Here is a 23,730-nt window from a genome sequence, read left to right on the forward strand (position 1 = left end):
TTTCTTTTTACATATACAAATCATTCCCCACCACCACCACCATCCCCTGTATTCCCTTGTCCCTTCACCTTCCCCAGGCTCTTAACCTCAGGGCTCTCGGGATGTTTATCATCATCCACTAATTTTTGAAAGTGATTTTTGTCAAATTACCTGCTATGTAAATATCCAGGATTTGTGTAACTGTGTTCTTGCTTAGTATTTGTATTTGCTGAACTAAGTAAATCTCCCGGCACTTATAAACTGGTCTGGCCCTCTTGCCACTGAGGAAAGGCTTTCTAAGATTGATGAGAAAGCTATAAATATGAGCAGACCCAGCAGCACTAAAGTAACAGGAGATTCACAAGGTCAGGGGACATGAGAAGGAGAGAGAAGGGTATTCATGTCCCTACCACTCTGTCCATACCAACTGGCACTGATAAGTGAAACAGTTAGTGTTCCTACATGATAAGCTGACACCCAGGCCCCAGAGAAGGCCGTGATTCTGTGGGTGAGGGCCCTTTGCACCTCACACCCACCAAGGCCTCACAGACAGACTGTGGCTCTGCTTGCACAGAGGCCACACACCTACACTCAGCAACTCTCAGGGAAGGATTGAAATCTGTTGATGGCAGAACTTGAATTGTCAGAATATACAGTTTTACAAATCACCCTGCTCTGACATTTCTTCATTCTTTAGTGTACTGGGAGCCTCAAAATTTAGAACCTTGTGTGTGTGCACACGTTTGTAGCTTTGTCCCGCATCGCACATTTTCCTAACTAATTTGGCCAAAAATGCCCAACTAAGGGATATGCGTTTATCTCCATCACAATCACCACCCCTGCTCTCTCCTGAGCTTGCAGCAGGCTTGACTAAGTGGGGAGATCAGCTTGAGCCTGCTTAGGGCTGGAGGAAACAAAGCTGCTTAGCAGTTAGCACATCTGGGTTGTGTATTTGTGCTTTGTTTATCATACAGCAGGCGATGCTGATAAGGATGTGTGAGAAGCCTGGTGTTAATAGCAGTGCAAACACAAGGCACTGTTCTGAGCAAGTTAGATGTAAATTAAACCCTCAAATCTGTCAGGGTTTAGGTTTTATAGCTCTTAGGACATTTGGTGTGGCGAGTCTGGCAAGAATTTCATCACTCACGTATGAAACACCCAGTCACGATCCTAACATTTCCCACCAAGTAACTGCTTTATAAGATGTTTTTTGCTGATGTGACCATTTTCTCACAGAACAGTGCATTTCATTACCTAGCTACCACAGGAGGCCCTTCTACATGCAACACACAGCACAGCACCTAGGTGGCTTGGACCCAGAGGTGTGTGCAGATCGTGTGAAGAAAAATACAGTAATGTCAGTGTGGTGTTTATCTTATGTGTGTTTCTACTGATAGTGATGTGAGACTTCTTTCAAGTGTGAGCTAAATACATGCATCGGTTAAGAGGAAAGTAGTGGATAGATAAAAATACAGTGACTTTTTTAATAGCACAAGGCAAAAATCCTGAAGAGTGTCTGCAGGTGACTCAAGTTTTGGAAACTAAGGGCTAGGTAATGAGCAGGAGGAAGATGGAGGCTTTGGACTGGTTTTCTGAATGTGATGAGGCCACACTGAGCTGTCCTGGTGACCAGGCCATATGCACGTGAGCCTGCTGCTGCTACCCCAGGAGCCACGTGACACTAATTGGCCCACACAGGAGTGAGACCCTGACCCTTCCCTCATTAGCCACATGCTCAGAGCAGCTGAGCAAGCTTGCGCTGGGTCACTGGGGTCCCATGTAGGAAATTACCATTCCAGCGCCCTGTGGTCCTCCCATCACCCCAACTAATGAATGTCCTGCAGAGCTTAATGTCACTCCTGGGGGAGCACAGCAGACACATGGATGGTAGTCTGAAGTTTTAACCCAGGAAGAGCCAAGTGAGGAAGTACGGAGAAGTCGGGAAGCTGGGGACGCACTCTCCATCACCTGTGTGCTGAATGGACTGAGGCAGCAAGGTGCTGTGCGTGTTTGCCAGGCCTCATCTCAAGAAAGCATAAGATAGAGAGAAAGCTGCTGTCACACAGAAAGTACACTGCGGCACACACCACAACAAGACTTGCTGTCTAGGCCAAGTAGTTCCGGTCACCACCCCACGACACAGGGCCACAGTCCCTATGTTAGAGATGAGGAAACGGAGGCTCAGTAGTGACCAAGGAGCCATAGAGAGTGGGGACTGCCCACTGCCCCCAGGATTGCCCTATTCTAGAAGTGAATACATCACTTCATTGGAGGGAAATTCTACAAGCTGGGTAGATAGCGAGTCACTTTTTTTTTTTTCTCTTTTAGATCTTTGGAGATAGACAATAGGCCTTCTGGTAATCTCTTGTTTTTTTGTTTTGTTTTGTTTTTTCTGTAGCTTTGGCATGCCCATAGCTTAAACTGGAAAATCTGCTGTAAAAAGATGAATCTACAGTCAAAATTAGAGAATGCCTTCCTTTCAAATGTCAGAGCATGATGGAAAGAAAGGATAGCCGACTTTGAGTGAGACCAAAGAGTCAAAAGACCAGTCACTGCTTCTTCACTGGATCATTCTTTTCCCAGCCACACCAAAGTGTGGGAAATACCTCCTGTGGCCCACATAGCACCACTATCAGGGAACCACGGCTGGCCTTCTGCCCTGGGGGTACCCTGTTTCTTTCTAGAAGACATGAAACCCTGTGTGTGTCCACTTCCAGCCCCCAAAACAGGGACCACATCCACTTGAAGCAAAGCACCAAGCCATATTCTAACATGGCCACCTGGTCCCTAGTCAATTGAAGGCATGGACGCAACTTGCCCTCAGTTTCTTAGTCAATGTCTGAGAAATCTATTAGTTCTAAGGTGCAGGCCAGAATAAACACAGGAAGTCAGATCTAGATAGCATCCCGAATTTGCCACCTACGAGCAGAGAGAAGCTGGCAAGTTACTTAAACTCCTTCATGTATGTGATGGGGGTGAAACCTACTCTCATGGTGGTGGTATGGGAATAAGGTAACACATGGGAAATGATTGTCCCAGGGCTGAAATGCTCAGAAGGGACAGTATGCTCCTGATCTATCCTCTGCCTCTCACACTGTGCAGAATGAAATGCAGGAAGTTGCCAAAAGAGCAAGAGATAGAGCTGTGTGTTGTCATCTTATTTCTGGTGATTCATTTGAAGAGCAATATGTATTACTATATGCCTCTTCACCAAAGCTTGCGGCAGAAAGGGGAAGGTCCTTTGAAGGGCCTGACAGGAAGTGCCAGGAGATTTGCTGGCACTGCCCACCCACCCCCCTAGTCTCTAAAACAACAGCCTTTCATCTGACTCAGGAGCCTGTTTGTTTAGTCTTGGGGTGGAGGCTCAGTTTTGAGCCAGAGCTCCTAAGACTGTTGAAATTCCTCTCACAATGGATTTTCCTGACTCTGGGGGGAAATGATGTTCTTAAGGTGATACAACTTTGGGAATCAGGACAGTTTCCTCTGGTGAGACTGAAGCAGAAGCTGGAAAGAGGTAGGGTGGAGCTGACCTGAGAAGAAATGTTCTGAGAAGAAATGAGCAAGTTCATGGGGATAGAATACATGGGCCACTTTTCTCCTGTGTATTTGCAGGCTGTGGCATCAGCCTCCTAAGCGCCAAAGTGGACAAGTTCAATATTGGTAAGAAACATTTATTTTGCCAGTTGGGCTGACGCTGGCTTGCTTTACCTTGCTGATCTCTGTTGGGACTGGTGATAGCAAACAGTAAACTGTAGCAGGAATGGAGATGTGGGGACCCGGTTCTTTTTAACCTACTGCCACCTAGTGGTGATAGGAAGGCACGCCGTGCTGCACTCTGCCCAAGGGGAGGATTCCATTGGGCCAGGGGGGTTTCTTTCCCTACTAGGTGCAGGAAGCACAGGGAGAGCAAGAGCCATCTCATTCCACTGGCTGCCTCACCCCTGCCAATACTGTACTGTAGCATTGTCTACATTGTGAGGCCATTCTCATCTAATCAGAAGTCTTTTAAACTAAAAATAAACAAGCAAGGGCCAGAATATATAGGCCTTGCACCAGGCCTTCCTTTCTGCCACAGTGATTGCTACAAGTATCCTGAATATCAGCTGAACCACCTCATGTAGAGTTTGAAAGTGTGGACCTGAGTTCACACTGTGAACGTAGGTCTCTCTCTAAGAAGCAATGTGATTTTTGCTTGCCCACCTTCCTCAGGTGACTCTGCTCGGAGAGCAAGTAACTGATGTGGCTAATCTCTAGGGGGCACAACTTCCCTATATGCACAGAGGAAAGTTGGTGGCAAATTTTGATGTTTCTGGAACATGTAGGATCAATTAGTCAAAGTGGTAAAGCCCTCAGAGGGAAGCAGAGCCAGTGGTGATCTCAGTATAGCGGATCACACTCCGTGGTGACAAGTGGATTCATGAAAGTGGGTTATGAGGAAGAATATATGCATGGCATGGTCACTATTGCTAGGGGCTGTGGGCCAAGCATGAACTACATAAAAACTGGGGAGAACAAAGCTACAAGGACAGTGATCTAAATGGGTGTGCTTTGGTCAAGAAAAGGCCAAAGTTGTCAACAATGTGTCTGGAGAGGCTTCAGAGGCTCTCATGTCCCAGGTCGGCATCTTTACTTGGTAACAGGCTCTCCCGATTCCTTCCTCCACCCCATCCCCACATGCCAGGATCCCCAAAATCATCAGAGGCAAAGCAGTCAGAACATTAATACGATCATATTTATTACAGTTTCCAGACTCCTCCATGACATATAACCAAAGCAGAACACTGCAAACAGACATCATTAGCAGCAATCCTCCCGGAACAGGAAGGCTTTTTGGGTGGACTTAACAATTAGGAGTAATTTCAAGACAAGATGACAAGTCATGGTTTTTCTCTCAGCAGCTGGTACATGAATAGTGAAACTATTAAAGACACAGTCATCCAAGTTTGGCCCTGTCCACAACTCAGCAACAAGCTACAGCGCAGAGAGGTTTCCCCATGGCTGCCAAGCAAAATTTTGAGTCAGTATGACACCAGAAAGTACTTTTCAATACATGGTTCACTCTCTGCTTTACCACAGGACAACAGGAAAAGAACTGGACAGCTGCCCTGCAAGCTAAGTCACACACACAAACACAAAACAAACAACAAAACCAGCCAGATAATCAGATTAAATAATCCCCCTTAAAATTGTTTAGACATTTTTTCTCCACAGCTCTAAAAAATATTAACATCAACTATAACATCAGACATTTGCTCCAAAGGACTAAAAATCAAAGAAATTGCACTGTACTGGGAAGAGCTTTTAGAGCTTCCTGAGGGACATTTTCCATATGTTCAGAGAGGGTGCTTTGAAAGTCCTACCTATGTTATCTTATTAAACTACTTTTTATTCTAAATAAATAGAAGATCAATGGAAAGTCTCAGGTGTGCTGTTTTTTCCCCTAGATCTCCAAACCACCCAAAACCCTTTCTTGAGAGAGAGCTTTCATTTCAGTAGAAGAGTGCAGAAAACTTACAAACACATGAAAATACCTTAAGTACAGGAAGCCCAGGACCCTGATCGATATCCCCATGGCTCATCTGAAATCAGCCAGCTCTACTGTTGGGAAGTGATGGCAGCCACCCGCCCTTGGCATGTCGGCCACAAAAGAACTTCTTGCTTGCTTTATGATCACTAAGGAAAGCCTTTGGGAGTTATTGCTCAGAAAGAGAAGAAGTTACAGAAAAGGAATCAAATACCATTTCTCTGGCATGGGAAAAGAAAAGTTAAAATGGTTGCAAACCATTCTATTTATTCCACAACAGTCATGCAAGCCTTCACGGCCCCGTGGCAACTGCTTCACTCATTATAAATGCATCAAAGACTGGAAGGCTTTGGGGGCAGCACCAGCAACAGCAACAGCAAGCTGTCTTTGAAGTTTTTAATTTTTTCCTAAAGGCAAAATTTAAAGAACAATTTACAGAACCAATTCTAATCTGGGATTTTGCCCAGGTCTGCTGCCACGGGAATAGTACAAATAGAAATACAAACATCCATTCTTCACCAAATCAGGTTTCTGCTTGTTCTTTTAAAAGAGTTAGAATGGTACACGTAGTTCTCTAAGGGTTCTGAGGATTAACAGCAGCTCATAGCTCATGACTGGACAGTCTCTAAGGACTTCCCGCATTCTTTCCACACAAGGGTTGAGAAAGCCCCTGCTGACCCCCTACTGGTACCTGGGTGTTGTGCACCCAGACTTCAGTGCCACAGCTTACTAAACCTTCTGACTTGACATGCCCATACACAGAGAGCAAGGGCTGGCTGGTCAGTCACTCATCTTGGGCACTGCTAACTCTGGCTAACATCCACAAATGTCCTACTTCTGTCATGAGGGTGTCCCAGAAATGAAGTATAAATGCTTCTCAAATACTAGAACCAACTACCTAAAGTGCAAATTCTCCTAATGATAGAGCAGAATCACATCTATGGACAAAGAAAGTTCTGGGCGTGAAACCTTACTTTCCACTCTTGATGCTCTGACATCACTAACAGAGCTGGACACTATTTGCCACAGCAAGTGCACAGGCATCAACTGTCTTGTGCTCCTACATCTGCCTGTGGATTACTTCAAAGAACCAAGGGTGGATGTTCAAAAAGAAGTGTTCCTACTAAGTTTCCCAGGGCTCAAATACCACTGCAGCTCCCCGACCCCTTGAGGGTGGGGCTGGTAGGACTCTGCCATTGTTACTTTCCTTTTCCTTCACTATGAAAAGAACTTAGTAAAAGGTCCCATATTGAAGACATTTTTTGAGCAGCATACATATTACGATCTTTTATTTTTTCTTTTTATTATTGAAATTTTTCAATAATAAAAGGTAATGAATTTTAAAAATTTATTTATCTAAAAATAACTATCATCTTTATACAAAACAGCACACTTCCTCTATGGTGCTCATTCTAAAATCACTCATTTAGGCACATTAGACACACAATTTTCAAATCAGTCAGAATTGTTAAGTTGGGCAGAAAAGTTACAAATCAATCTCTGTATGGTAATAGAAAATTACATGAAAACAAAGCAGATTAGATTTAATCAGATACTAGAATGGATAGAAAACAGATTATATTCCAAATTTCTACTTTATTGGGAAAATCTAGTACCCATTACAGCTTCTAGCTGAGGGCAAGAGGGCGGTAGATAGCATAGCCACACACTTGGTAAAGAAGAAGAGCAGGGGTGCCTGATGCTCAAAGAAGACAACTGTTAATTGGGGAGCTGAGATTTCAGACACACAATTTAGAAGAGAATTTATACTTGGCAGATTCCAAAATTCAAGTTTGTAACCTGGAGCCTTTTGAATGTTTAGTACATCTGGGTGTAAATAGATAAAACATTACTCACTCCCCTCAGGGGTCATGTCACGCTTTGGCGTGCACTCTCCCTTTGGTTTCTTCACAGAAGTCCCCTTTAGAAGTTCAGGGAATTTTTTCTGACTATGACCAAAACAGGGTAGGGGTATAGGGAGAGCAGAAAGAGAACTTTACTCTCCTCATACTGAGTCTTCTGAGGACTTCCATGGACTATGGGAATCATTCCTGTAGCTGTCACTGCCCCTGTCACAAAATCAGCTCTGTGAGCACAGTGGCGATCTCCTCCTATATAGCACCAGCCTTGCACTTAAGACACAGAATTCTAATCAAGTAGGAAATAGTTAGGAAACATCACTCATGGCACTTACACATGTTTAGAGACTTTAAAACACCTTCCTAAAATTCCTTATCTCAGTGGCCCTGTGAGGTAGGTATCTGAGGGAAAACTGAGGCACAAAGAAGTAAGTTGGCTCTCCTTTCATTGTAGGACCAGCCAGTGTTCCAGCTGGCAGAAGGACCAGGAGTCCTAGTTCTTTAAACTTTATCACCCTGCTTCTTGAAGGCTCATCTCATTTATACAATAAATACAGGACAGGAAACTTCTCTTTGCAAACATTTAAACTAGTTAGCTATTTCTTTTTCTCACTTTCAATATAAATTAATTAAAATAAAACCAAACATAAATGAGTAAAATGAAAAGTGAATACTACCTAACAGTCTGTGTCAAGAGAGACAGCCTCTTCTGCACTGGGACTGAAAAAGCATCTCATGTGATTCAAGTAGAAGAATTAGAGGGTGTGGGGCTCCTGCTAGTCCAGTGAGACTGGGTCCCCACTGTGTACTGTGGAAACCTCTTAGGCCTGACACAGGGAGGGAAAGTACCACCCCACGTCACTGCAAAACCACTCTGAAAGATACTTTCCAGGCCTGCCTGTCAGAATGGGGCCTCCTAGCTACACATGGGCATTACTTAGTCCATGCAGGACTCTTTCAGGCAGACATGAAGGTCTCAGTCTCCTGCCTTAGAGCTCATGGACAGGTCACGCTATGTACAAGGGCAGTTACAGATACATGCATTAGCACCATGCCACAGAAGGTAGAGAGAAGGACAAGAAACCACCACGCAGGTATCTTAAAAAGAGTCCCATCTGGTATGCTGTTGGTAGAAGCGCCTCATGTATGGGTACCCACATTTCCGTAACAGGGAGAGAGGTAAAAACAGCATTCGTTGCTGCTAGAGTAGACCACCTATCCAAATTTCACCCTTACATTACTGGTGACTTTCTAAGATCTTATGCCCATTCAAAGATAGTAAATGGCATTTCTCCATCAAGAGACAATGGTGTCAAGCACCACTGAGAGTCAGTTACAAGGTGGGGTACAGGGCTCCAGAGAAGTTCATGCTGCTACTTCTAGAATAAGAGCAATGTGACACAGGGCCCCACTTTTTTGAGGCCATTCTTTTTGAAGGTGGTTTACACCTCCATTCTATAACGTCTATGGTGCGAATTCAATTCATACCATGACCTTACTTCAAGTGCAACAGCTTACAGTTGGTCTCAGTGCCTGAACACTCATGGTACCATATCAGTGCAGGTCTCTCTGTAGAGTTTTTGTCTTGACATTAAAGCAAACACCACTCACTCTCCCAAGACCTGTCTCCCTTGATTCAGGGAGCCCATCTCCAGAGGGCCTGTACCTGGCTCTGTCCTCTGTACATGCAGGACCAGAGGGAATTATTCCAACTCAGTTTCACTGGGAGACTAGGATACAGCAGAGCAGCAATTCATGCACTTTATTTCTAAAAACCAGAGCTCAAGTGAGGGAGGCTGAGCTGGTCACTGTGCAAGATGAACTAACAGGACATTCTCGCCTCGAATGAAAATCTGATTTATGTGTCGAGTGAATACCTGCTGGTAATCCACTTTGGGCTTTCGTTTTTTCTTATGGGACTGGCCCCTGGAGAGGGTGGTGGCCCTGGAAAAAGTGCCTCCTGCACTTGACCCTTCTGTCCGTGTCGTCCTCCCTGACAGCTCTGACCTAGACTCTTCCCTTGCAGACGCCTGCAGGGATGATGGGACAGAGCGGGAGCGCTTGCGGGAGTCCCGGTCAGTGTCTCCTCTTCCCCACACTGAAGCCACCTTCCAAGTAGATGTCTGTGAGTATCTGGACAGGGTGGAGTCTTCAACAGCAGACTTAGAATCTGCTTCCTTCTTAGAGGAGTCTTGAAGCTTTAATCGATCAAAGAGCTATAAAGACAGGAAAGACAAATAGTCTTCTCATTAGTCTTTGACATCCCTCCTTCAATACACAGAAAAAGGTCAGGTCCCTTCATTATGTTCTATGGATTCCTTTTACAGAGGTTTTAAACAAGCTAGTAATGATGGCCCTCCCTTGTGGCGTAAGAAGTTAAAGCACAGCATTATGCAGTTCTCCACAGCCACTACAGCACGAGTTCAATCCCTGGCCAGGGAGGTGACCCACATGGCGTGGCAGACCTCTCCTGACCCTCCTGCTGCTCTCCTCAGCATTGTATTTCCACCTGTTCTGCTCCCCACTCTGTCTTATAAATCTTCTCACTCCCCACACCTCTGGCTTGTACCCAGTTATTGTATGCATAAGTAAATCTTTAAAACAAAACAAAAAAAGCTAGTAATGAGTTTTCTAGGCATAACTCAAAAGAAGAAACAAATATGTCAAAAGATAAGGCACCTGCTAAAATAGAAAGAATAACTGTTAAGCTTTGTAAATTTGTTGCTCAAATAATATGCAGCTGAGAAGTACACTCATTTGAGATTAGCTGGAGACAGAAGAGATTAATGAAAACCTTGGTTTAGGCAGCTCTGGGTGACTGTTATGGGGCTTTCCCAAGAGGAAGCTCCAGGCCCTCATCTCAGTGATCTTGCTTCTCAAGCTGAAAGCAAGCCCACCCAAGGAGTCAAGGGAAAGCACCTACCCGTGTGAGAGTCAATGAAGAATCCCGCTCGTATGCTTTACCCAGAACCGGCTTTCGGTAGGTCTCATCCACATCAGTAAGTGCCTGGAGAAACAGCCCAAAGTTGGGGGAGAGGCAGAATTAAAAGCATGTTTACAACCTTCAGGAAAACTTTTAAAGGGCAGAAAAGCAGCTAACTGTAGCAGAAGTGAATTTAAGCATTGGCTGGGTTCTTAAGCAGAAAAAATAAAAAGGGCAATGCCTGACCTGTCCTGTGTGGGACTTCCAGGGTAACCAGTAAGATGGCTTGCTTCTATGGTAAGAGCCCTCACAAATGCACGGGAAGGCCCTTACCTTTCAGTAAACATGAACATCCAAGAGGCTTACTAAAATATAAATTCAAGTTAATATAAATTATCTAAATATAAATTCAAGGCTATATGCTTCTAGAGATTCTGACTCAGTAGGTCTGAGAGAAAGTCAACAAAGTTCCTCTTTTGTCAGAAACCTTCAGTGCGAGGGATGCAGAACTGTCTCAGAGTCCTGCTGAGGGCGCTGCCTGCTCTCCCCTGTTTATATGTCTTCTAGGGGTTAATGGCTTTTAATAGAGATGGCCCAGGGTTACACACAAATTCACTTGTGAACTGTCACTGAGAGGACAACCTCACAGGACTGCTGTTAGGATCCATGAATGCCTGTAAGAAAATACTCTGAAAAATGTAAAACACCCTACAAATATAAGCTGCCAGAATTATTGCCACCATTGTCATCAAATATATTTTTAATCCTCTCCCTCAAAGAGGAAAGTATAATAAATTTTTTCCCCTACGTTTTAGAAATGAAAGAACTAAGGTGTAGGCAAGCTACCTCACCTGGAGTCACACAGCTGCTGAGGGGAAGTGAGGACTCCAACCCAGGCCTTTCTAATTGCACATGGTTGGAGACATCTCCGGAGTCAGAAGGAAGGCCTAGGGGAAGGGCTGACACCCACACTAACTAGCATTTCTATCAGGGCCCAGCCTTCCTGTATCTCTGGTCTCACTATGGCACGAAACAGTAGCAGACTTTCAACTCATTCACTGAGATAACACAAAGTCCTTAGTAGAGTACCTAACACATAGCAAGATCATAATAAATATAAATATTACAAGTATAATTATTACCAGGAGAATACATGAATGGAGATAAAGCACAAGAAAAAATGTTGGCGATGGAAGACCGTGTGGAAAAGAAACAGCAGAAATCCCTGGAGGTCCCTGCTGTGACTGCCTCCTGCCAGGCTGTGCAGTCTCCAGCCCCTCTCTTCTGAGAACACCGAGCAGCAGCTGCTACTAGGCTGGGGCTTGGTGGACTCGCACAAGGACCACCAGGTGGAGTGATTGCTTATAAACTGTTTTTCCCTCCTCTCATCTATTTTTCCCAAACAATGTAAGTGATAGATCCTTTCTGAAATATCTAGCACCAAGCCCAGCCCAAGTGACAAGTCAATAGATATTTCTCCCAGGTACTGAGATATAACTGACACTATCATATGATTACAAAGTTTAAAGTGCACAGAAAGTGGTTTTACTTAACATATATTGTGCAGTAAGTTTAATTACTATCAAAGCAGATACAACAAAAAGAATATTCTTAAATGAATACAAGAATGGCTTGTCGGAAGTCAGGTCAAATAATTATTCCTTCTGGCTAGGTTTTTCAGCCTTGGCATGAATGACATTCTGGCCCAAATCACTTTTTATGGTCAGGTGCTGTCTTGTGCAATGCAGCTATATACCCTGCCCCACATTTCCCACAATCAAAACTACTCCAAAGCATTGCCGCGGGTCCTTGGGAGGGAGTGAGGAGTAAAATCACCACCTTGAACACTGGTGTCTTATGAAAAGGGAAGCAATCAAAAGATCATCCTTGTTGTTGACCAAAAGAGGGCAAAGATTCTAGTTCTTCTGGGAAGTTATTCTATAGGTTCTGCTCCTGAGGTTACTTAGTTCCCTCAGACATATGACACATTAACACCACAAGGTTCCCAGTCCCCTGAAAGAGATTAATTACCATGTTCCAGAACTTGTCAAAGGCCACAAGGAAGCCTGTGCAGACGCCACGCAGCCCCTTGAAAGTGCGGATATGGACATTCACCTTCACCCCCTCTCGGATACAGCGATGGAGTTCACCCAGAGGGCTGCCTTCGTGCACTGAAACCAGAGAATAGCCAGCACAGCATAAGCATCTGCTCACATCCTCAGAACAAACCATAAGGACCACCCACAGCTCCAGTGACGCCATACAGCTTCACGTGGGTGCAGGAAAGACCAAGGCAAGCATGGCCAGCACAACCTAGACAAGGGCAAGCCAGGTGGGAGTCCCCCAGTATGTGGCTAATTTGTCTAAATGGCTACCAGCCAGGGTTTCAGTACCTGTATATCCTATATTCTGTGATGTCACTGATCTAACATGTAACATTTTAAAGAAAAAAACTACATTAAATGTGCCCATCAGCAGCTAGATTCATCACACTCTGTATCTAAGCTAACCTTTTTCAGGATCATTTTCCTGAATCACATCACCAGTTTGAATCTTCCAAAGAACCGAAAACCTTGTTCTTATGTTTAAAAGAAGTGAACCATGTAACACATCTGCCCTAAACACGTGCAATCCTCTAAGAAACCTGACAGTCAAATTTGACTTTGCTATATAATATGGAGATATAACATAAAACAAATAATTGATTTTCCTTAAAAAATTCTTCCTTATTCATGCTTTACATGTAAATTCTAACGGTGATTTGAGTAAACTTTTCTTCAAAGTCTATACTTTTTATATGCAGAATCTAAAAATATTTCAGTATGATTACAAAAAATAAAGGTCTGAATTATTATGCTAATGGTCAGTAACATTAAACTTTGTACAGCAGAAAACTATGCTCTACAGAATAAAGTTGGATCATCACTTAGAATTTGACAAGTATTGGTTAAATAGTTGCCTCAGGTGGAGCAACTTTGGGTATGGGTTCTCTGAGCTCTAGTGTCTCAGTGCACATGGTCATCACACTGGAAGCAAAGACCCACTTGTCTGTCAGATCTGGGCAGTGCAATGGGTCCCGCGGGACGTACGCGCCCCTGAGATTCCTGGCACTGACACATAAGATTGCCGAGGGAAACTCATGGGAAGAATGCTGGCATACGTTTCAGTGGCTACTGAGATGAAGCCTTTCAGAATTTGGGAGCAGGGATAAATCTTACTTTTTATGTCATGCTAACTTGGCTTTCATAATATACTGACTTTATTATATTAAATTTCCCAAAAGAAACATACACAGACACATGCATACACAGAAGTCAGGTTTGCAAGGCAAAAATTCTTTGGTTATCATTGTCATTGATAGTGAACAAAACAAACACAAAAAAACCTTTTTGTTTCTAGTGGCATGAAAGAGGAGTCCCACACTTCAGCCTGAATAATTAATTTGGCTACTCTTGACCTTATGCCTCACTCATGGGTTGGCTCACATATCATGACAAGAAAAATTAATATAAGAAAATACTCTGGAAAGTATTTGATCGCACCAATGAGAAGTAGTGCAATCATGTCAGATTGAAGATTCACAAAGAATCACTGTTGGAGAGAGATACAGTGGCCTTGGGAGAGCAGAGAAACTTCTGTTCCAGCCTTCCCTCCAGGAATCTCTGGTGTGGATGGTGTTATGTATGCATGCACATTTGGAGATGTGTTACAGACTGTGTGACCAAGCATTTAAACAACTTTAGGACATTATAACTAGTGTGTGACCTTGTGTGCAACTGTTTCTCTACAAGTCTGAATTTTTTCATTCATTAAAAGAGAAGCATTCATTAAGAGCAGCTAATTTCTGCATTCATTTCAGGAATAAGTCTCTGTACTTTATTTCCTGGAAACCACTCACAACACAAGTAGATTATTCCTTTTGCCAATAAGGATCACTACCCACAGCATACATGTTTCTACCAAAAATAGGAAGACCATTTTTTTCTAAAGTGGAAAAAAAAAACAAGTATATTACTTCCCCCCACACTCTCAACTCAGAGAAAAGAAAAGTGGGCACAAAACTACAAACAGCAAAGTCAGGTCTTTCAACTCTTGCACTTAACACGTTTCTCTTGAGTTTTTTTTTCTTCCATAAACTAATAAGATGTAATTCTAGGGAGCATTTTTCTCCTTGAATGATCAAAAACACCACACTAGCACCACCTGGCAGAGCAAACTGCCACGGCATAATGAACTCCCAATTCCAAACCAGAATGCCCATTCTGAATCTCCTTCTGGCCTATTCCAGTGGAGATGATCCAGACTTCTAAAACTTAAATGCAACAAGAAATACATTTGCCTTACCTTTAAAGAATTACTCTTCTAGACCCATTCTAAACTCTGATTCAAATTCTATCATCATTGTTCAGGACACAGATCCCCTGCCTCACATTTGCAATACTCTCCAACCACCAAAACAAGCACGGGGACAAGAGAATGTTCTCACCTCTTCTTTTTCCTGAGATTGGCAAATCAGAAGGCAGTCTTAACTGCAAATCAACTAGATATGTTAGTTAGCTACTAGTTAATTAACCCAATAGTTAAGCTCCATGTGCTTTGAGTTCCTCATCTGTCAAGTACCATCTCAGGCATAATGTGATCTAGTGCATCTAAAGGGCCTATCACATATGTGCTCAGTAATAGAAGCTACCATCAGCAACAATAAAATTATTATCTCACTAACAAAGGGGCAGAACACTTTTGGGGGTGATAGAAATGTTCTGTATTTTCACTGTGATGGGCAGTTTCTTACAATGTCAAAACTTATTTTAAAAGGATGAGTTTTGCTACAAATAAATCACACTGATTTTTAATCAGTTATCATCAACCACCCTTCTCAAACTTCAAGACTAAAATTTTACCTCTTGCAGGAACTCCTTGAATAAATCTAATCCTCACTCAAGCTGCTGTAGATTGTTTTTTGCTTTCTGAAGGTCATCAAATCTTTGATGTTTACCCATCAGCTTCCCTGTGTTGTGATTACATTTTTCAATGCCTAGTACATAAGTCTTTCAGACCTTGATTAAGTGTGGGAAAGTGGGTCTTCACTCTGTTATAGCAATATAGCAAAGAGCTCCAAGCTAAAAACACCCACCATATAGAAATATTTCTCTTCCTTGACAATCTTAGTAGCAAAGCAATTATGGAAAATGTTGCAATTACGGAAAGTGTTTCAAGAGAAATGTTACAACTAGAAACTTGGAGCATTTCAACAATCTAATAGCAAAAGTATGGGAAAAATAAAGTCCCCCAAACTGCTCTCATTTTAGAACATACATATTCTATCCTTGCGTTACTGCTGGGCAAGCACACTGGGGAAACCCTAGCTTAAGGCAGGGATGCTCTGACTTGGTAATCACCCCACAAAGGCACCTCTGACAGCACACAGTTTTCCAGGAGGCTTCTTTCTTAATAACACATGTCTAGGAATGAAACAAAATATTCATTGCTTAGTGTAACCCTGCATTCCAAAGGCAACGATTTACTAATGTCACAATCTAGCTATGAGGATACAGATGTTCTGAATGGCTAAGTAGGTCATTGTGTTCACCAGACAGATGTCAGAATTCTTGCCAGATGACAAAAGATATAACCCTGGGCTGTTTTTATTCCATTTGTATAAGACTTAACTCACACATGAGCAACCTCTGCTGTTTACAGCTTTACTCTAAGCATCTATTAGGGGCCCCAAGAAATTCCCTTGGGCCACTTACACTTCCAGCACTTAAAATAACCTGCGCATATGGTAACAGCAACCCAGACAGACAGCTCCTGTACTAGGTCCCAGCAGAGTGGCTGTAAAGCAGTGCTAGCGTTTTAGTGGCATTTTGTGCCGGCTGCATTTTCTGTGAACAAGTCTATCAGGGCCCTGCAGCCGTTTTGCTTACAGCCAGGAAGAGAAGAAGCTGTCAATGTGGGGAGTGAAAGGGGGGGTAAGGGGGGGGGCGGAATTCTAGAGGATGTCCCCTGGGCCATCTGATCTGCTCTCCCCACTCCCCATCCTCTCAAATCCCACTGCACGAACACTGGCCTTCTGTAAGCAGTGAGCACCCCCAGTCCGAGATGGCTCTTCACCTGTGTAGGCCCTCTGCCTGGAGTCCTTTTCCCAGGCTCACCTCTCCTCCAAGACCCTCCCCCTCTCCAGTAGCCCCTCTTTGCAGGCTTCTCCCCAGCTCTGCAGCCACTTCCACACACCCCATTTCCTCTGGAGACCTGTCTGCGGCTGCTTATTACCTCGGCGGCCGGACCACTGCCCTCTCGTACGACTCGGGGAGACCTTTCATTGCTCCAGACTACCGTGGCCACACCCCAGGAGCAGAGGTCTCAAGCAGAGGCCCCTTGCCTACGAGGCCGCTGCTGTCTGCAGTCTTCTCCCCGACTCTCGGAGCGGCCCGGGCAACCCCGCCCTCGCCGGCCCCCAGCCACCCGGGCCCCGCGGCCCCTGGACTCACGGGGCATCCGCGTGAGCACGTTGCGCGGCGCCTTTCTGCTCCGACCCGGGCCTGGGCGGCGCGCCCCAGCTGTCCCGTCCGCCCCGTCCGCTTCCTCCTTGACCACCATGAGGCGGCGAAGGCGCTGGATGCGTTCGGGGTCCGGGGCGGGGGCGTCCGGGCGGCGGCGAGAGCGGCCCGAGGGTCCAGCAGCGGCGCTGGGACCCCTAGAGCCCGCGACCGCGCCCCGCGCCCGACCGCGCGCGCCGCCCCGGACCCCGGTCCGGAGGAAGCCCTCGTACTCGGCCAGGTTGTTGAAGCAGGGCGCGTTGGGGTAGGGGATGGGCGGCAGGCGCGGCGCGTACAGGGCCAGCATCGGGTCGAAGCTGTCAGAACTGACGTCCAGCCGCGGGCTGGGCGGGCGCGCGGGGCTCCCGGCGCCGGCCGGCCTCGCCCCCCTCTCCCGCTCCTCCATGTTTGAAAGGCCCGCAGCCGAGGCCGATGGGAAGGAGGAGCCGAGCCGCCAGAGGGCGGCACTGCGCAGCCGCGGCCTGGGTCCGCATTGCGTCGGCTCAGCCGCTGGGGGGCAGCACCTCTCCGTGCGGAACTCCACGCGGGCGTGGCGCCGGCCCCGCCCAGGGACTCCTGCCTCTCCAAGGACTCAGCTTACCCCTGTGTGCCTCAAGAACTCCTGGATTGTCCCTACTCCTGGACAAGGAGCCCGGACCTGCCTTTAGCGAGCGCACCAATTATCTCTCTGTTCCCAGGAACTCACCTCCTCGCTGCTTGGGCGGGGGGAGGGCGAGTGACCCAATTGACTCCCACGCTCAGTACTCAGTGGGGTAACTAACATACGCGGCTCAATTTAGACCTTTGTATTTATCAGAAATAGTACCTGAGAATGAAGAGATATGGCACAAAAAACGCTTAATGGGTGCTCTATGAACCTTGGCTAATTCAGTTAAGTGTGCAATGAAACTAGGACAGGATGGGTCTATACCCTAAGCGAAAAGAAATCTACACTACACTGACCTGTTATTAAGGGAAACTTATTATCACTAATGTTTTAGGCATTCTAAGGAAGAGAGATGAGGACCCAGCTCTCAGGGGCACAGGAGGATTTACAAGACCCCTTGAACTACTTGTTAGTTTACAGCCACTGGTCAGCAAGGGTTTTGTGTTTTTGGTGTTAAAATGAGTTTACTCAAAAATTGCAAGCTGACCATAGATCTGAAGCTAATAGCAAGGGAGTGGGAGAGGGAAAGGAGAGGAAAGAGCACAGTGAATATGGTGAGGGTTCACAGGTGCTATGGTGGTGGGAAACTACCAGGACTACACATGGGGAAAGAAACCAATTACTGTACAAAAATGAACAATGTAAGAAAAATTTAAAAATGTATTCTACACAGAAGGTACAAATGTGACTGTCATCCAGGTGAGCCAAGATTTCCATTTACAGCTGTAAGTGCCTGTTCTTTCCCAGGTTAGCAACTAATACTAAACCTGTATTGGTCAGTTTTGTATCTTAAAGCTTCTTTACCATTTGAGAATGCTATTCAGGGCCTCAAAGAGCAGGATGACAATATACAACTGTGAAATACACTGAAACAAGACATGCAATGAAGAACACAGACCTCAAAACAGTAGTGAATGACAGCACCACAGGTATTTTGTTGCCGGGGTATCAAACCCATTATATTCCTTTGCTCAACCCCCCCAAAAACCTTGAAATTCCACCCGTCAACTCAAGGGGTAGTTATCTGTCCTGATGTTATGACAAAATCAAGTGGCAGCCTTCAAAGTACCATATGGTACCCAGAGAAATCACAATTTTGTCTTGAAAGTTTGTACATTAGTGCCCACTTACCTGTATCTATTTTGATTTGTCATCAATATATTTATGATTATTTACCAAAAACTGTATCCTGTCTCACTTGACAGATCACAGTAAAACGAGTGACTTACTGCAGTATATCCACAATCACAGATGCCTTGAACCTAATTCTTCACTGGGAGGGAACATGAAATCAGCACTTTAAATAAGCAATTCACATACAGTGTGCACCCACTTATGATGCAAACACAATAGTTGGATTTGTAGACTGCACTTCAGTGACAAAAATCAGTGAAAAATTAGGCCAAATAAGCTGAGTCCTGTTTTGTTTTGTTTTTTAAAGTGAATTTTATCAATTACCAACCATGATTTCCCTATTCCTGTAGACTGAGAATAGGAAGGAAAAAAGCTTGGACAGATGGGATATCAATTAGTGAGGAATGAGACCAGCCGTCGCCCTTTCAAAAATACATTTTCTTCTTGTCTGTGAATTCTGTAATGCAAGGCTAGGAATTGGGGAGTAGGCGGTCTCTTCATTAAACCTTAATAGAGCCAAATTATCTTTTCCTCTGAAATATGAAACAAGGATAAGACAATGTGAGTTCCCTGTACACTCACCCCTGGGCCAGTATCTCAGCCTAGCCCATCCCGCTGGGCTCTGGACAGCTAAGGGCTTCTTTGACATGGGCCACTTCTGCCCCAAGGGGTCCTGCCCCCGCTGCTCTACAATTCACATGCCACTATCTGATTTGGCATGTCAAGTCTCCTTGAGAATCTTCTGAAATTCAACAGGAAGGTGGCCTTTAAAACCGAAGTACCCAGAGGAGATGGAATAAATGTTTCTTCCTCCTCATTTGTTCATTCTGACATGCTCTCTCTCTCTGCCACACCCATAGAATTCTCTTCCTTCTTAGAAAGAGGTCAGTGGCCTTCAAAACAGGATCTCTGGCAGGAAGATGCTCCTGCTGCTGCTAACACTGCAGAACTGGATGTGCACACAAACACATCCAAACCTCCACTCATCTGTTCAGCCATTTCTGCCATCTTGGATATGGGCAAAAAGCTTGAGTGTTTCCTGAAACTTCTGAATTCAGACATCAGCCTGTACTGATCTCCAAGTCTGCCAAGGATGAATGCGAGTCGATGGGCAGGCAAGGTAAGGTTTTCAAGATCACTGGATTCTCTAGTCAAGTGAGGGAGAGGGGAGAAGGGGAGGGACAGTAAAGCCTAGGCTCATTTTCTAAACCAGGTGAAGAGCTTGACAGCTTTTTGTAAGACTTATGCCACTATCTAAAAATGATTCATTCTGCAAGGCATGTAACAGTTCGTGCTTTATAAAAATAGTACCAAGATTTTCTAAAAATGCACTTCTACTGAAGGACCCATGTTCCAACACAGCAAGAAAGGTGTCTACTCAGAGCAAATGAGACACACCACATGAGACACACCACCCCGTGCTGCCCTTCCTTCCCTGGTTCCCTCACAGCACACTGTTCTGGGTGGTGAAGAGACAGGGCCACCTAAGGCCAGGAGGCATGGGCCGCAAATAGTTAACCACACCAGGACTGAAAAACCAAGGGTCAGCTGTCTTCATCTAGGATCTCTGGATGTTCCTTCCAGAAAGCATCCCCAATGATGTCACAGTGCAAGGGCAGTGGCTTAGTCCGGGTCCGGGTCACTGCCATCTTTTTTCCTTCCATTTCTGTTGGCAGTTTAATTTCTTTTGTCAGGACTTCATCCACCTATGGGTAAAATGATAATAGTTAATTTATGAGTGGCTTTGGGAGAGGAGCAGATGTGGGGGAAATTCACTCTTTTTCTTGACATATTTCTGACTGCCTGGTGTGTGTGTGTCTGTGTGTGTATATAAATGTAAATCTCAACGTGCATGAATCTTTGTATGATTAAAAGTACTTTAGGCCCTCCCTGGTGGCGCAGCGGGTTAAAGCACAGCACTGAGAAGCTAAAGCCGCTTCTGCATGAGTTTGATTCCCCCCTGCCCCGGAGGTGACCGCATGGTGTGGCAGACCTCGCCTGACCCGCCCACTGCTCCCCTCAGCAGTGTACTTCGTCGATATGCCTATTCTATTCCCCACTCTGTCTCTGGTGAAGCCTCTCACTGCCCCTGAGCCTCTGGCCTGTACCCCAGTTCTGTATGCACAAATAAATAAACCTTTAAAAAAAAAAAAAAGTACTTTAGCCACAGCCACTTCAATATGACTTCGATCCCTGGCTAGTAAGACATGGTGCAGCAGACCTCTCCTGTCTTGCTCACTGCTCCCCTCAGCAGTGTACTTTGTCAATGTGCCTGTTCTGCTTCCCACTGGGGTACAGGCCAGAAGTGTGGGTGGGTGAGAGGATTCACCAGAGACAAAGTAGGGAGCAGAACAGATGGATCCACTGAAATACACTACTGAGGGGAGCAGCGGGTAAGACAGGAGAAGTCTGTAGTGCCATGTGGGTCAGCTCCCTGGCCGGAGACTGAACCTGTGCTGCAGTAGCTGATGATACCGTGACAATGCTGAGACTTAACCCTCTGAGCCACTAGGAGGACCTCCAAATGCCTCTATTTTCGTTCATGGAATGGAAGAACATTCAATGGTACTAGTATGGGAGAAAGTAATTTTTTTAATTTTAAAAATTTATTTATGTATATAGAACTGGGGTACAGGCAAGAGGTAGAGAGGCAGAGAGAGAATTCACCAGAGACAGAATAGGGAGCAGAACATGTAGACTGACTGATGAGTCATACTGCTGAAGGGAGCAACGGACAAGATAGGAGAGGTCAGCTCTGTCATATGGGTCAGCTCCCTCGCTGGGGAACAAATTCATGCTGAAGCAGCTATGGCTAGCTTCACAGTGCTGTGTTTAAGATTCCGCCACCAGGGAGGGCCTGAGAAAGTTGTTTTTTTTTTTTAAAGATTTATTTATTTGTGCATACAGAACTGGGTACAGGCCAGAGGCTCAGGGGTGGTGAGAGGCTTCACCAGAGTCAGAGTGGGGAGCAGAACAGATAGACTGACGAAGTACACTGCTGAGGGGAGCGGCGGGCAGGGCAGGAGAGGTCTGCCATGCCATGTGGTCTCCTCCGGGGCAGGCGGGGACCAAACTCATGCGGAAGTGGCTTTAGCTTCTCAGTGCTGTGCTTTAACCCGCTGCGCCACTAGGGAGGGCCAGAAAATATTTTTTTTTATAGGTTCTATGAGTACATAACTCTAGGGAGCACTTATCTAGGGAGTGTTTATGATAAGAAAGATAAATTTACTAATTCTAAAATGCTAAGATTCTTATTATAGTGGGAGATTCCAAATTGCAAACAGAAACAGAAAAAAGGAGCACACAAAATAACCTAGAGCATCTTGTTTAGCAAGGAGCTAATTTGTGTTAACAAGTGCAGTCACATGGGCATGCAGGCCCAGCCAGACAGCTCCTCCTCCGCACACACAGCATTACCTTCTGCCATATCAGCACAGTCCCTTTCCTGTACATCATCGGCTCATTATTGTAATTGATGTTGAATTCAGAAAACAAAATCTCATTCTTGTCTGCTGCAAGTGTACCCTGTGGAAATCAAAACAGATGTCAGCAGGTAAGTATGCCTTCTCTCTCCTCAAACCCTCCCTATCCAGACTACCCTCTTCCCAAATTTCCACTCAACAAAATAAAGCAACAGAAGAGTTAGATAGATCTTTTTTTTAAAGATTTAGTTATTTGTGCATACAAGAACTGGGTTACAGGGTAGAGGTGTGGGGGGGGGTGAGGGGATTCACCAGAAAGTGGGGAACAGAATAGGCAGAGTGAATGAAATATACTGCTGATGGGAGCAGTGGACAAAACAGTAAAGGTCTGCCACACCATGTGGGTCACCTCCTGGCCAGGGATCAAACTCGTGCTACAGTGGCTGGGGACAGCTTCGTGGTGCTGCACTTTAACCTGATGCGCCACCAGGGAGGGCCTTAGCTGTCTTCTTATGGCTCTAAGTCCACTGTCATTCTGAGTCAGTAAATGCAACCTCCTGCAGAGCCACAATTATATACCAAGCACTGGAATATCTGTTACATATCTCATTTCAGAGTTAGTCATCCACGAGCAGCTCTGATTATACAACATAAGTACTCACTACATGCTCGTACTACCCTAAGTGTTTCACATCTATCATACGACTTAACTCTTACCATATACTGGGCAGGAACTAGTCTTTTCCCATCTTATCTGTAAGGAACTAGGGCAGAGAGGATTAGTTAAGCAGAAGCACCACCTGAATCATTACTACCCTTATAGCCTACACTTTTAACCACGCACGGGGGTGATAAACTTGAAAAGCTATGGGCGCCTAGCAGGAAATGGCCTGAGAAGAGCCAGGTGGGACTAAATGTCTGTGCCCCATTTACAGACAGCAAAAATAAGGCAGCTATAGCCCAACAAGACCATGTGCAAATGCAGACATGGACACTAAGGCTGAAGGTAAGTACTAAGGCATCGGGGTCCTAAAACAAACAAGTAGCAGAGCGGCTAAGAGAGCTTTGAAAGAAAGCAAAATGTGAAGACAGAGCACACAGGCCATAATCCTGGTGAACAGTGCGTTCATCGAAGTCTGTACCTGTAACCGCCCCTGGGCTTGCACTGGAGTTAGCCCAGACTGCTGTACAAGTGCCCAGAACACTGTATTGTAAAGATTATTGATGTGACCTGTGGAAAGAAGAGAGGAGCATGTTCACACAGCCTTCGTCCCACATTCAGGTTGCTGAGGCTACGAGAGCCCTACTTCTCAGAATCCTTCAGGGGGCCTGCCATAGCCCACAAACTGGGGACATGGGAAAAGTGGCCAAGCAGAAACAATTTCCTGACTATATTCTGTCATATGAGTTAAGCTTTACACAAATCTGTTTCCTTGCACATTAAGCTTGGAGATGCTTTCAAAGTCATTTGCTTTGTTATTCCCACATTTCCCCCCAACTCTTCTGGCAAATTCAAGATACACCAAATGAGTAAAATTCCCACAAACATTTCATTATAGTCATATAAGGCCAAGATTACGACTCAAATATTCACTGAGGTCAGCATGAACAAAATGTAGAAACCAGACACAGGGACCCCAGGTAGCAAAAGGGAGTGGCAGGCCTGTGTGCTGTGTGGGGTAC

The 23,730-nt window shown here is 45.1% G+C and overlaps 2 protein-coding genes across 2 annotated transcripts in view; both read right to left on the minus strand.

Moving 5' to 3' along the window:
* Positions 1-4,696: 4,696 nt before the first annotated feature.
* Positions 4,697-17,279, minus strand: LSM11 (LSM11, U7 small nuclear RNA associated). Its single transcript, XM_004689830.2, has 4 exons — positions 16,777-17,279; positions 12,317-12,456; positions 10,286-10,369; positions 4,697-9,578 (listed from the first exon to the last, which is right to left on the minus strand). Exons 1-4 carry the CDS (start codon positions 17,228-17,230, stop codon positions 9,168-9,170), a joined length of 1,089 nt encoding a protein of 362 aa, XP_004689887.1. The 5' UTR covers positions 17,231-17,279; the 3' UTR covers positions 4,697-9,167.
* Positions 17,280-18,755: 1,476 nt separating this feature from the next.
* The window catches only part of THG1L (tRNA-histidine guanylyltransferase 1-like (S. cerevisiae)), an 8,546-nt gene continuing 3,571 nt past the window's right edge, over positions 18,756-23,730 (minus strand). The window contains exons 4-6 of the mRNA XM_004689831.2: positions 23,190-23,278; positions 22,043-22,150; positions 18,756-20,331 (exon numbers count right to left, since the gene is read on the minus strand). Of these exons, the coding sequence (XP_004689888.1) occupies positions 20,170-20,331; positions 22,043-22,150; positions 23,190-23,278 (359 nt within the window). The 3' untranslated portion in view covers positions 18,756-20,169. The remainder of the gene's footprint in view (positions 20,332-22,042; positions 22,151-23,189; positions 23,279-23,730) is intronic.

This window comes from Condylura cristata, unplaced genomic scaffold, assembly GCF_000260355.1.
Source record: "Condylura cristata isolate star-nosed mole 26May11 unplaced genomic scaffold, ConCri1.0 scaffold00026, whole genome shotgun sequence".
Taxonomy (NCBI): Eukaryota; Metazoa; Chordata; class Mammalia; order Eulipotyphla; family Talpidae; genus Condylura; species Condylura cristata.